The 12,505-nt window shown below is 38.0% G+C and overlaps 1 protein-coding gene across 4 annotated transcripts in view; it reads right to left on the bottom strand.

Annotated features, from left to right (window-relative positions):
- Nucleotides 1–12,505, bottom strand: part of LOC132708167 (putative phosphatidate phosphatase) — a 54,067-nt gene that overhangs the window by 2,856 nt on the left and 38,706 nt on the right. For 2 of the 4 annotated variants that reach the window (XR_009619861.1, XM_060680306.1), the window contains one exon: nucleotides 7,586–10,678. The exons of 1 other annotated variant lie outside the window; for it this stretch is intronic. Coding sequence is in view for 1 of the 3 variants with exons in the window: in XM_060680306.1 (XP_060536289.1) it covers nucleotides 10,568–10,678 (111 nt within the window). In the remaining 2 variants the exon portion in view is untranslated. Of the gene's footprint in view, nucleotides 1–7,585; nucleotides 10,679–12,505 lie in introns of those variants that run through there. One more of the 4 variants, XR_009619862.1, reaches the window with a different exon arrangement.

The following is a 12,505-nucleotide window of genomic DNA, read 5'->3' as shown; positions in this document are numbered from 1 at the left end:
TTTTAATACAAAATTTTTGTTTTACATGATTTTGAGTGTGCTTCCGCTATCCGCTTTATTTAAATAAAAGACCAAATAACTTTTCAAGGTTTGGGGTTTTTCTATCTTTCTCTATATAACAATTTGTTGTGTTCAAAATAAAAAAGCTACAAAGTACTGAAACCTAAAAACACAAACCAAATAATTCTCTATATTTTTTTCAATATGCGGGTGACATATAAAAGTGGGAATACGCCATAACTTTTAAAGGCCTTGAAATAGCGATTTCACATTGATTTGATATCGGCAAAACTTTTAATTTTTCGGCAGAATGTAATTTTCAATTTTTGAATAGCACATCCTATAATTTTTTTGAAATTTACTATTTACCGAGTCACCCGGTGATGGAGAAAATTCAAAATGTTTTTGTTTTGCTTGCCGATAACAATTTCGTTGTAACCCGCAATTTTTTCGTAATATTTTGACATAAAATTTTTTGGAAATACATTAGAAAATAAGTTCATGGGAAGAAGAAAACTAACAAACGGTTTTTTACAGATTCCAAATTTCTTAATTTGGCAACAAAAATGTTTATGTATTTAATAAAAAAAAGTTCCTGAATGTTTTATTCAACCCAAAAATGCAACAATATACAGCGTGTTCCAGTAAAAAAAGTTTTATCTATTAGGACCGTAAATAAACACACGCACATACACACACGCACACACGCCTACACCTACACGCATACAAACCTGTGTACTTACTACACCATTTACGTAGAAATCGCTCTTGTTCGTTTCTGTCGGTGTCTTGTGGTTCGTATTTAGGAATTTCAAAAATGTCTAAACAATCACTATCCATCTTATTACGAGCAAGCATAATAATTTTGCTACACCAATTCATTCTGGAAGGAACAATCTACAAACAGAACAGAGAAATGCCAAAAAATCGCGAGAATTTAGAAAATCCCCCTACTGGAAGAAAATAATAGGTACCTACCTATTCGCCTTTATACTTGACGCTTGCTACACTCAACACACCCCAGAACTGCTGAAAATAACCAAAATAATAATATAAGTTAATAATGACGCTTCATCCGCGAATAAGTATATGATTAAAATAGATTTGTATATATTTTACCCTTAACATTGATGCCAAGATGTGTGACGCTCTAGACGCGAACAAGTGTCCGTACAATATACTCAATGTAAATATACACATAATCTTCGGTAGCGCCGTGCACGGTCTACGCTAGGAACTAAATTATACTTTTCACGTTTATTTAGTGACAAATTGGCGTCTTCGGATTATTTGTTCAATCGGATTTTCACTGCGTAACAGTTGGGTTGCCAATGTTAAAACATGGCTAAAGCTTAGAGCGTCAATATACTGACGTTCCGTGCACACTGACGCTCTAGTGAATGTAATTTCATAATGTTTTGTTTTTGTTTGTGTGATGTTTTAACATTACCAACGCAACTGTTACACCATGAAAAGCCGATTGAACGAATAATCCGAAGACGCCATATTTATCACTGAATAAACGTGAAAAGTATATTTTAGTTCCTAGCGTAGACAGTGCGCGGCGCTACCGAAGATTATGTGTATATTTACATTGAGTATATTGTATGGATACTTGTTGGCGTCTAGAGCGTCACACATCTTGGCATCAATATTAAGGGTAAAATATATACAAATCTGTTTTAATCATATACTTATTCGGTTATTTTCGCCAGTTCTGGTGTGCGTTGAGTGTAGCAAGCGTCAAGTATAAAGACGAATAGGTAGGTACGTATAATTTTCTTCCAGTAGGGGGAAATTTCAAATTGTGATTTTTTGGCATTTTTCTGTTCTATTTCTAGATTGTTTCAGAACGAATAGGAGTACCAAAATTATAATGCTTGCTCGTAATAAGATTGATAGTGATTGTTTAGACATTTTAGAAATTCCTAAATATCAATCACAAGACACCGATAGAAACGTGTGTGTGTGTGTGTGTGTGTTTTTTTTTTGTAAAGAGGTACGAAAAAAAAATCTTCAAAAGACACCGTCATCGTAAACTCTGCCGCCCAATTTGTGGCAGATATCGATAGGCGGTAGTGTGGAGATTTTTACCCACTAAAAAAACATTCCTCTTCCCCTCTCCCCGCAGATGGTACGGGAAGGACTGGATTGGAACCGCGTTAGCATTACATCAATCCAGTCCGTGCTGCACCCCATGGCGCCTACTCCTGGCTACTGGTCCCTTTCTGAAATTTTATCTTTCAGAAGGCGCTGTGCGTAGGTTGCAACAGCCGACCAGTTTCCCTCCTGTTCGATCATAGACGTCACTAGACTTGAGGGGGAGAACCTGGCGCCTATGATCTCTTCGGTGCTACTTCTATAGTCCTTCCACCGAGCACACTCAAAGAACGTATGTTCGGCGTCGTTAATTTTATCAGGACAGTACTTACACATAAGGGTGTTGTGTAAGCCCATCTTAAAAAGATAAGCGTTGAACTGTCCATGTCCCGTCATTAGCTGGATCAGATAGAAGTCTGTGTCCCCGTGTTTCCGAGAAAGCCAGACATTGATGTTTGGAATCAGACGCTCCGTCCATCTGCCCGTCTCCCCCGTCGTCCATCGGTCCTGCCACTCTTGCTGGGTTTCCGCTTTTATCCTTGTTTTTGCCTCCTTGAAGTTGTCGCATTTCCTTTTAGCGTCATAGAGCTTGGCTCTCTCACACGCTAATAGGTCGATAGGCGTTGCTCCCGCAATGACCAGTATTGCCGCTTCCGAGACGGTGCGGTATGCACAGGCAACCCTAACAGCGCCTCTCCGTTGCACTGCTGCTATTTTGCGCCTGTATGTTTTCTGGTTTAGGATGTCCGCCCATATCTCTGCTCCGTAGAGCAGCACTGAGTGAACTACTTCGAGGAGGACTCGTCTTTTTTTGGTTCGAGGTTCCATCGTGTTGGCCATGATCCTTGATAAGCTGGATACCGTCTTGCTAGCTCTATGTCATGCACTATCAAGGTGTTCACGGTAAGATAGTTTTTCGTCATTACCCCTAGGTAGCGTAAAGCTCTCGTTGACGTCAAAGTTGTACCTCCCATCTTTACGGTGAATGGTTTAGGGAACCATTTTTGTCGAGTCAGTACAACCATCTCTGTTTTCTGCTTGGCATGTGTCAGGTGGTGTTTCTCAAGACAGGCTTCGATGGTGTCAGTGGTCTCCCGAACTAATAGTTCTGCTTCTTCGACACTGTCCACTTCTATTGTAGCCGCAACGTAATCCGCAAATCCCGCAAGTTCCACTTGTTGCGGCAGCGGGATCCTCAGGAGCTCGTCATAGTCTGCGTTCCATAGATGGGACCCCATGATTGAGCCCTAAGGCACGCCGGCCATTATATCGTGCTCCTGCGGGCCTTCCGTCGATTCTACAATTAGCGTCCTTTCGTCGAGGTAATCGTCAACCATTTCCAGATTGTCTGACTCTATATCAAATTTATGTTCTAGGGCGTCCAGAATATCTCCCCAATTCGCGCTGTTAAAGGCATTTTTAACGTCAAATGTTAGAAATAAACATACTTTGCGAGTTTTGAGACTACCAGACCATGTTCTCTTGCAGTCTCTATCACCTTCTGAATCACGTCGATCGTCGATCTAGCTTCCGAAACCCGTATTGGTTGATAGCAAAACCTCCAACACGGTCAATGTCGTTTCGAAGCCTGCCTTGAATGAGCTTTTCGAGCAGTTTCCCAGCGATGTCAAGCATGCAGAGTGGTCTAAACGAAGCTGGAATGCCATCTGGGTTGGGTGCTTTTCCTACCTTGATGGTCTTTGCCGCGTCTTGCAGTTCCTTGGTAGTAAAGGGAGTCGTTTCGCCACTTTTAACATAGTGTCTCTTCCTCCGCGGCGGGTGTTTGGGCAACAGCTGCGCCACGATGCTATACATCACGGAGGGGGGTTTTGGCGCTTCTGGTGCAGCTTTTCCAAGTCGTTTAGTGACAATTTGGTAGGCTTTACCCCAGATATCATTGTTGAGGTCATTGCATAAGTCTTTCCATAGCGTCGCTTTCCTTGTTTTGATGGTTTTATTCAAGGTTTTTTTTGCGTGCTTGTACTCGTTCACATACAGTTCCTGATCGGGTGAACGTTTTGCAGCCCTCGTTGCGCGGCAACGTAGCACATGGCATGTTCTTCGTAATTCTGCTATCTCCGGTGACCACCAGTATGCCGGTCTGTGTGCACGCCGAACTTTCAGTCGTGGCATAGAAGCGTTACATGAGTCGAGAATAACGTTCATGGTTCTTGTCACTATTTCTTGGCTTTTTTCCTTTCGGAAGCAGTACTAGTCGTTGCTGTTTCCACTTCTTTGGGAAAATCCCTTCTTTTAGGCAGGTATTGTACGCGTCTAAGAATAATGTCGGTGCTGCCTTTATAATGGTTTTCAGTGCAATATTAGGAATTCCGTCCAATCCCGGAGCTTTATTATTTCCTACACGGTTACAGGCCTCCATCAGTTCCTCTTCCGTGACAGATGGTATTTCGTCCACTTCACCTGGAGCCAATTGGTAATCGATATTTTGTTGCTGTGGAAACAACGCAGTGACGATTTTTTGAAGGAGGTGAGGACACGTAGGTGATGGCATTTATTGCTTTTTCAGATGGGTCATGACTACCTTATAAGGTCTACCCCACACGTCTTTGTCTACCTCGTATATAAGTTCTTTCCAGCATCTTCTTTTGCTCTCTTTGATGGTTTTACTGAGTTCACGACGCGCTTTTTTGTACTCTGCGATTAACTCTGCTGAGTTGGGCCGTTGATAGCCGCGCTGAGAGATTCTTCTTTTTCTATGACACTCCTTACGAAGGCTGTTGATGTGGTCGTTCCACCAATGCACCGAAGATCTTGAATTTGTGTCACGTTTACGAGGCACACTGGCATCACAAGCATGTGTCACTCTGCTGCTGCAGGTTCTTCGTCTGTTCTTCCGCACATCCAGTGTTGATCGGATCGCTATCGAAAGCTATTAGCAATGCTTCTGAGTCAAAAGATTTTACCTTCCAACCATTGCTGTTAGATTTCTTGATTTGTCTCCTGAGGTTCTGGTCGCTTGATATTTCCCAGAATATTGCATGATGATCGCTGGCAGTGTAGATGTCCAACACTTTCCATTTGTTGTTACCTTTAGCAAGGCTACTACTGACAAACGTGAGATCTACAGTCGAGCTTGCGTCGCCTTTGGTGTAGGTCGGCGTGTCACCACTATTGAGTGGAACTACATCTAGGGTAGTAAAGACCTCTAGTAGTGCTTTACCTCGAGCGTTAGTCTGCTTGCTACCCCAGTCGACTCCCCATGAGTTAAAGTCTCCGGCTATCGCTACTGGATGGTACTTCTTCGCATCTTCGGTTAATCGATCCAGAAAATCAGTGAAGTCAACAATGGAGAGGTTAGGTGGTGCATAGCAGCTATAGAAGCGGATGCCTTCTACTGATGCTGCTATAAAGCCTGCATTGTTGTTGTCGACTGCGTTCTGGAAAGGAAGTTTGCCACATGACGAAACGACAGCTTTAGATGTGCTGTCAGATTCCCACGGTTGATTACTCAGATGTTTGTACGGCTCAGTTATTAGTGCTATATCTAGCTCTAATTCTCGTACGGATTGCATGAGCAGGTCATGCGCCGCCTCACAATGGTTGAGATTGAGTTGCAGTATCTTCATGTTTGTTTGTTTGTCAATTTCTGGAGCGCCTCCTGAAATACTGGACATCTGTGGGTGCCGGCATGATGAACCACATCCTTCGCTCCTTGCTGTTCAGCACATATTACACAATTGGCAGAATTTTTACAGTCAGTGACACGGTGTCCTTCTTGTCCACATCTGATGCAGAGTTTAGACCGGTCTACTTGGCTTTTACATTGAGGTCCAATATGTCCAAAGTGCCAGCATTTAAAGCATTGGACTGGTCTTCTAATTGCTCTTATTCGGCAATTGACCCAGCCAATCCTTATTTTGCCTTTTCCATCTAATAGTTTCCACGCCGCAGTTACTGATAGGGTTCCTGTAGCGATTTGAGTACCTCTATAGGTCTTACGGATCTTGATTGCCTCTAATGATATCTTACAGCTATCTCCAACTTCCTTTTGAAGGGCGGCCTGGATGTCCGTCTTTGTAGTGTCGTCATCAATGTCAAGGATTTCGATTGTCTCTTGTGGCCCTTTACAGACTACTTTGTCGTCTTCTTTCAGAATGTCCGCAATAGTCTTTCTCAATGTTTGGCCTTTGTCGGTGCTTTTCCTCGAAAGAGTAATTAGCATATCTCCAGTGTTGGTCTTATAGATCTTCTGTACACTACCGCGGACCTGTTCATCAGGAACATCCTGTTTAACTCGACGCAAGATCTCGGCGTACTGTACCTTCTCTGTTGGACGGATGATAAGAGCATCTGGTCTGATCCATTTTCGCGGTTTCTTTCTCTTTGTTTCCGGATTGAGCTTTTTTGTCGATTCCTTTGTAAGCTGGTCTCTGCTTTGCCTCCTCTTCTCCTTCTTGGATTGAACATTCTGCCACTCAGTCACCTCTTTTTTTCCAGCGTTCTTCACGAATTGGCTGATGTTTCTTCATCGAGTTTTTTGAATCTCTGGAGGGCGTTCGTTACGCTGGTCGTCTTGGTCTTAATCTCCTTGTGGATATTGACCTTAGATTGGACGAACTCATTTAACTCGTTGGTATGTGTGTGTGTGTGTGTGTGTGTGTGTGTATGTTTTTTTTTTTTTAAGAGGGGGAATCCTTTTTACGGATTCCAGGCATAGATGTTTCGCCTGGATATGCGAACGACACTGAGTTATAATACAAACTGGTTGGTTGGTAGTAGTAGTACTGTGACTTTTTTCACAAATATTGGCAATTTTACCTCTGACAAATACAATATTACTATAGTTGGAAAGTAAAATTGGGAAAGCTTGCAATGGTTTTCATAGTTCGTTGATTCAGTGCATTTATGGATTCATCCGTTTATTCAACATTAAAGGAAAAGTAAATTAAACATTGAGATGGCAAGTAAAACGGGCACATGTGTTAGTATCAGAAAATAAATTTGTGAATTGTATTTAGAACATGACACTTGGGCACACAAGTTGTTTGTGGAATTTGACTTGGGGAAAATAACATAAGCACCAATTTGGTTAGTTAGTTGGTTTGGTAGGCAAGACCCCATTATCGGCTAGTACCTTTAGCTGATTTCTAAAAATCGAATAAAATTCTGTGATAATTAGATCTTTGGTGCATTTTGTTGTGAGCATTGAACATCGCAATTTAACTTTCTCTCGCACCCGGTAAAATCCGTGGTATTAGTCCCAAGGTTAGGTATGGATTTCTATCGTGTGGTTTTTGTTACTCAAATGTTTGGTTAAAGTTTTAAAGTGTTTAAGTGTTGCCTGCCCCGCTGTTTTTGTCATACGCTCCGGTTATATACCAGATGATTCCGGATTGTTCCTTGTGAAAGCGGGAGGAAGTCGATTTTTTGGTACCGATAAAGTCGTTTTCCGCAACCAGAGTACAAGTGTTGATTATATTTATTCTTTGTTGACTTTTTTGCGTTTTAGGAAATACATATTTTTGAAAGGAAACTCATAACCTGAAAATCGTCTTTTATTTATAAGCTTTAGGTCTATAATACTTAATTAATTAATAAAAGTTGTGCGATTTCCAATCAATATAACCCACAAAATTCACGTAGCTACACACAGAAAAATTTAATTTCTTTTATTGCTTTGAAACATTTGAATCTATCGATCAAATTGATATAAACATAATTGCTAATATTTCATCACAATGGCCAGTAGATATTGAAACTAACCACGTGAAGCCGAAAAATAATCGTTGGTTTACACTTTACATTTTTGCTAATTAACCGTGCGTATAGAAACTATAAAAGATAGTTCAAGTAAACAAAAAAACGTAAACGTCTATTTTAACGTCAATATATTTTGTCGACCCTTTCCCTTTATTTAGAAACAATAAATAAGATATTGACTAGAAAATAAACAAACATCAATTTTTTCTTATTATATCCATTGTTAAGCTGCGCTAAAAAAAATGTATTACCGCTTTTTCGGAAACTACTTTCTTTTTTTCCATTTAATTTTAATTTAATCGCATTTTCTCTTTTTTCCTATAATGTAACTTTATTACCAATAAAAATAGCATGATGAATAATGACGGTTTAAAAAGAGTTCCTATACGTAACATCACAGAAGATCGCAAAATAATAACCACTACTAGCTAATATATAAATTTGGGCACTTTCTATCGGATGTGTACCAACACTATAGAAAGAAAATAACTAGATCAATTTACCCCTCGAGCAAATTTGGCAATTTTTCAGGGGTTTATAGTTTTAAAGTTTCAGAAAACCTCACGTTGATCCGAGAATAGATTTGAGCTATGCTTTGCCACGGGCAAGAACGCATAACTGTTACAAGAAGAAGTATTAGAAAACTAAACAGTGGTGTCATTGCTTCCAGAGCGAAAAGTATTTCATTCCCTCTCTCGTCTGTGTTGTCTCGTTACGGAACAGGAACTAGAACGAAACGAAATGAAGATAGATATTTGACGATTTTTTCGGTCAAGAAACAGTGACATCATTGTACGCTTTCCTAATAAAATCTACAATCTAAGCAGAACCTAGAATTTCATAAGAAGAGTTACAGCAACATTAACTATTTTTTACAAAAAACGCAAATACGAAGATTAAAAATTCTACGTCGTCATTTTTTCTGTTTTTCTTGAAATTTTTATTTAAAAACTATAATTTAAAGTGGTTGGGGTAAATAAACATAATAATAATAAAAATAATACCCCGCTTAAATAAATAAATAAGTTTAAATAACATCGTGTGAGCTTTGTTTACCTCTCGCCACCTTTCCCTTACAAAACGTTCATCTGGCAAAAAAAAATTATTTTAACTGTCAACATTAACAAAATCCAAAGAGCCAGTCTCCGGCGTAGTTCAAAATATTTGCCCATCGCGCTCTTTACTCTCAGACGGTACTTTGTGGCACCCCGGAGACAGGTAATTGTGGATTCCCGAAATATAAGATAGGTAAGATACAAATGGTTCTCGTTATTTTATTACTGTATATTATTATACTGTATCCATTTTTTAGAGATCAGGTTTTTGCAATATTGTGTTCAATTTTCGTGAAACAAAAGTTGGAATTTTCAAAACAATCGTAGCTAGCCTTGTTTCCAAAATACCAGGTGAAACTGAAAATTTAGTCATTTACCCTGTATATTTTAAACTCCCTGTAACTTAAGGAGATGATGGAAACGGGCTCCTTTTGCATAGAATCCAAAGGTGTACTCAGATTTCTTGTAAAATATATAATTTTAATGACGCACTCTGTATAGTTTTTTAAATTTGACTGGTATATATGTTTTTCGAAACTCTGTAATTGTCCAAATATATATATTTTAAAATAAGCACATATTTTGATATTTTAGAAAATATACTTGTTTTCTATTTTAATTTAATATAAAAAATTATAAATTTTTTCCATAATTTACGAATTAGTCTTTGAGCATTCACGGCGATGACCGTATAGAACGTAGAATCCAGAATTCAGTGTATTCAGTCTATTGAACATTTTAAACGTTCTTTAAAAGCGATTTAAAATTATTAAAGAATTTTTAATAGAGAATTAAAAAATATATATTTACTACTATATATTTATGTACACAATATATTTAAGAAAAGAGTATTCTAGATTACATTATTGTCATAGCAGTTCATGCCTCATATTGCTTTCTGATCCAAGACTTTTGCATAGCCTATTATATACATTTTTAATAATTTTTTGTATTCTGTAGTTTCTATTTTTTCTGATTATAATAAAAAACAATAATAATACATTGAAGGGAATAAAGTAAGGATATTTAAAATTACACATTTAGGCAATTACATATTTTTGAATAGGGTCTAAAAAGCGCAATCTAAATTTTGAAAATTAGCTTAGCTTGTATCTTAAAATTCTATTTTTTACCAAAAATCTGAGTACGCTACTACGTAAAATTATCTATATGATTTCGTTTCCATAATCTGATTACAGTACAGGGTATTGAAATGCAAAGGGCTGAAATGTATTGTTTCAAGAAAATCGACCATAGTAACAACAAAGAAAATTTGACAGGCTGTACACGGTGGTCAAATTCGACCCTTTTAAAGGGAAACTCCCGTCTCTAAAGGAGATAGACGAAAACTAATGTCTGGGGCTCAATTTTCATAAAACACCTAATAGTAAAAACTGCACACAGATATCAAAGTAGAGTGTTTTTGGAAAATGCGCATTTTTAAAAAATCGACGCAAATTTTTTGTTATGGAAAATTTTGCGTTTCTATAAAAATATTATCAAAGCAACTTTTTACTTTACAAGAACAAAACTTGCAAGAACTAACGTGGTTAAAAGTGTCCAATTTGGGTCACCCTGTACAATTGTGGACCCCGTGCGAATATCTTCATATTCCCGAGCGTTGCATAATAAATACTTATAACTAATATTTCTCTAATTCTAAAATTCTCGTCGGAGTGTGTCACGTGGTTTCACACGTGACTGCGAATATTGTTTCCATTTAGATTCGATAATTCGGAATGACTTAAAGCCTGCAGTAGTGGCGGGGCGGTCCTGGTGAAGAAAGTACTAAAAAAGCGCGTCTGAAAACAAAAATCGAAGGGTAGATTTTTCTATTGATTTATGATCGACAGCGATTTTGTTAATTATCTAGTGCGAGAGCTACATCCGAAATAAAGCTGTGTGCACGCTTTCGTCTATCTATCACAGTGTACATTTTGGTTAGTTCGATGAGGGTGCAACTCGTTTTGCGAGTACGAAAAATATTTGTTTTATGTTACTACTAACACACGTTTGCATTTTAATTCAATGTTATTAATGAAGAACGTGTTTATAAGATTTATAAAAAATGGTCAATCTCTAAACAAGAGATCTTCAATTGTGGTTCAGGAAACTGCAGCCCGAAATATTTCTATTGTTGAGCGATTAAATCACCCTCCTGAATCTTTAAGCCACGAGTTTTGGCGTCTTCCTATCGACCTTTCTTTGCACTCTGCCCTCTATTATCATCCTCGGAAATTCACATTTTTCGTTCCTCGTAATGTAATCCAGATACTACATTTTTCTTTCTTTTACAGTGTCCAATAACTAACTAACTTCTTTGTTCGTGATTTTTTGTACCCATAAATGCATTCTTCTGTATATGTACAGGATTTTCATTTTTATTTTGACATCCACCTACGGAGTTTATTAAAGGGGATAGGTAAAAACTTTTTATGCAAAAGCTGGTCTCATACAACGTTTCTACCTACAAGGTTAATAGACTGCTGAATAGATATATTTTCTAGCAGGTTTTCTACTTCATTTTGAAGCAAGTGCAAATACCTATTATCCGTTAAAATCCCCTCAAAAATTACTGCTCCAATAATTTCAGTCAACATGCATCAAACATAAAAAGACTTACGCCCCCGGTATTTTCAATGGATCAATAATACTTATTTTTCCTATTGATCATCCCTGCAGTAGTGAAGGTCGCGTCGTCAGTAAAAGTAATTGTGTTCAAAAAAATACCTATACTTTTGAAGATTTCGGATCATTTCTTGACAATATCAAAGTCGCTGAATCTTATTTTTGTACTGGCAAAAATATGTAGGGGTGGGAAGTGTGTCGTTAATTTTTATACACTTGCGCCGCACATTTGTTTTCATTGGTACGTTCAGAAGATAATAAAGGAAAAATCATACAACTTTTGTATAAAAAGCTTTTGCCTATGCCCTTTAATAAACTGTGTAGGTGGGTGTCAAAATATAAATGAAAGCCTTGTACATCTCGAAAAAGATCATAAAGCAAAACATAAAAGTTATAGAATCTTGTGAAAAATACCCTCATCGTGATGAATGTTTTTCTCGACAAGACTTCCTTCTTCAGGGTACATTGGTTAGTTGGTATTCGCTCCTAGCTGTTTTATTTTATTAAGTCCATTTGTTCAATCAACTTCTCATTAGCACTCAGATGTACGTCAGTGACAATTTTCGAGAAGGCTCGGATTTGGTTTTGGAGACATTTAGTTGCTATTAGAATGATCATTCGATAGTCGAGAGGCATTGGCTTTTTTTGGACATCGTTATGAATGTTGACTTTAACCAGTCAACTACTATCTTGCCCGAAGTATAAATCTTGTTGTATCAGGCATGTTAAGCTCAGTCATAATATTTTGGTGTCGAATATTTCCAGTTTAGAGATTGCCAGTTCTTTATAAATTCTTATATACAGGGTTTTTCACTTAAAACTCCGCACGCCAATAAGTCCAAAACGAAAAGAAATATTTAATTTATGTAAAAAGTAGTCAAAGTGTGGGGTCAAGTAGATATTTCCTAAAATTTAAAAAATTCGACGCCTGCAAAGAGCTGGGCGTCGCGACGCGTCGAAAAATTATTCGATTGCAGAGACTTTGGAAATACGCGCATATA

This window comes from Cylas formicarius, unplaced genomic scaffold, assembly GCF_029955315.1.
Source record: "Cylas formicarius isolate icCylForm1 unplaced genomic scaffold, icCylForm1.1 PGA_scaffold_10__41_contigs__length_53128322, whole genome shotgun sequence".
NCBI classification, from domain to species: Eukaryota; Metazoa; Arthropoda; class Insecta; order Coleoptera; family Brentidae; genus Cylas; species Cylas formicarius.
This window is presented reverse-complemented; position numbering and strand designations above follow the sequence as displayed.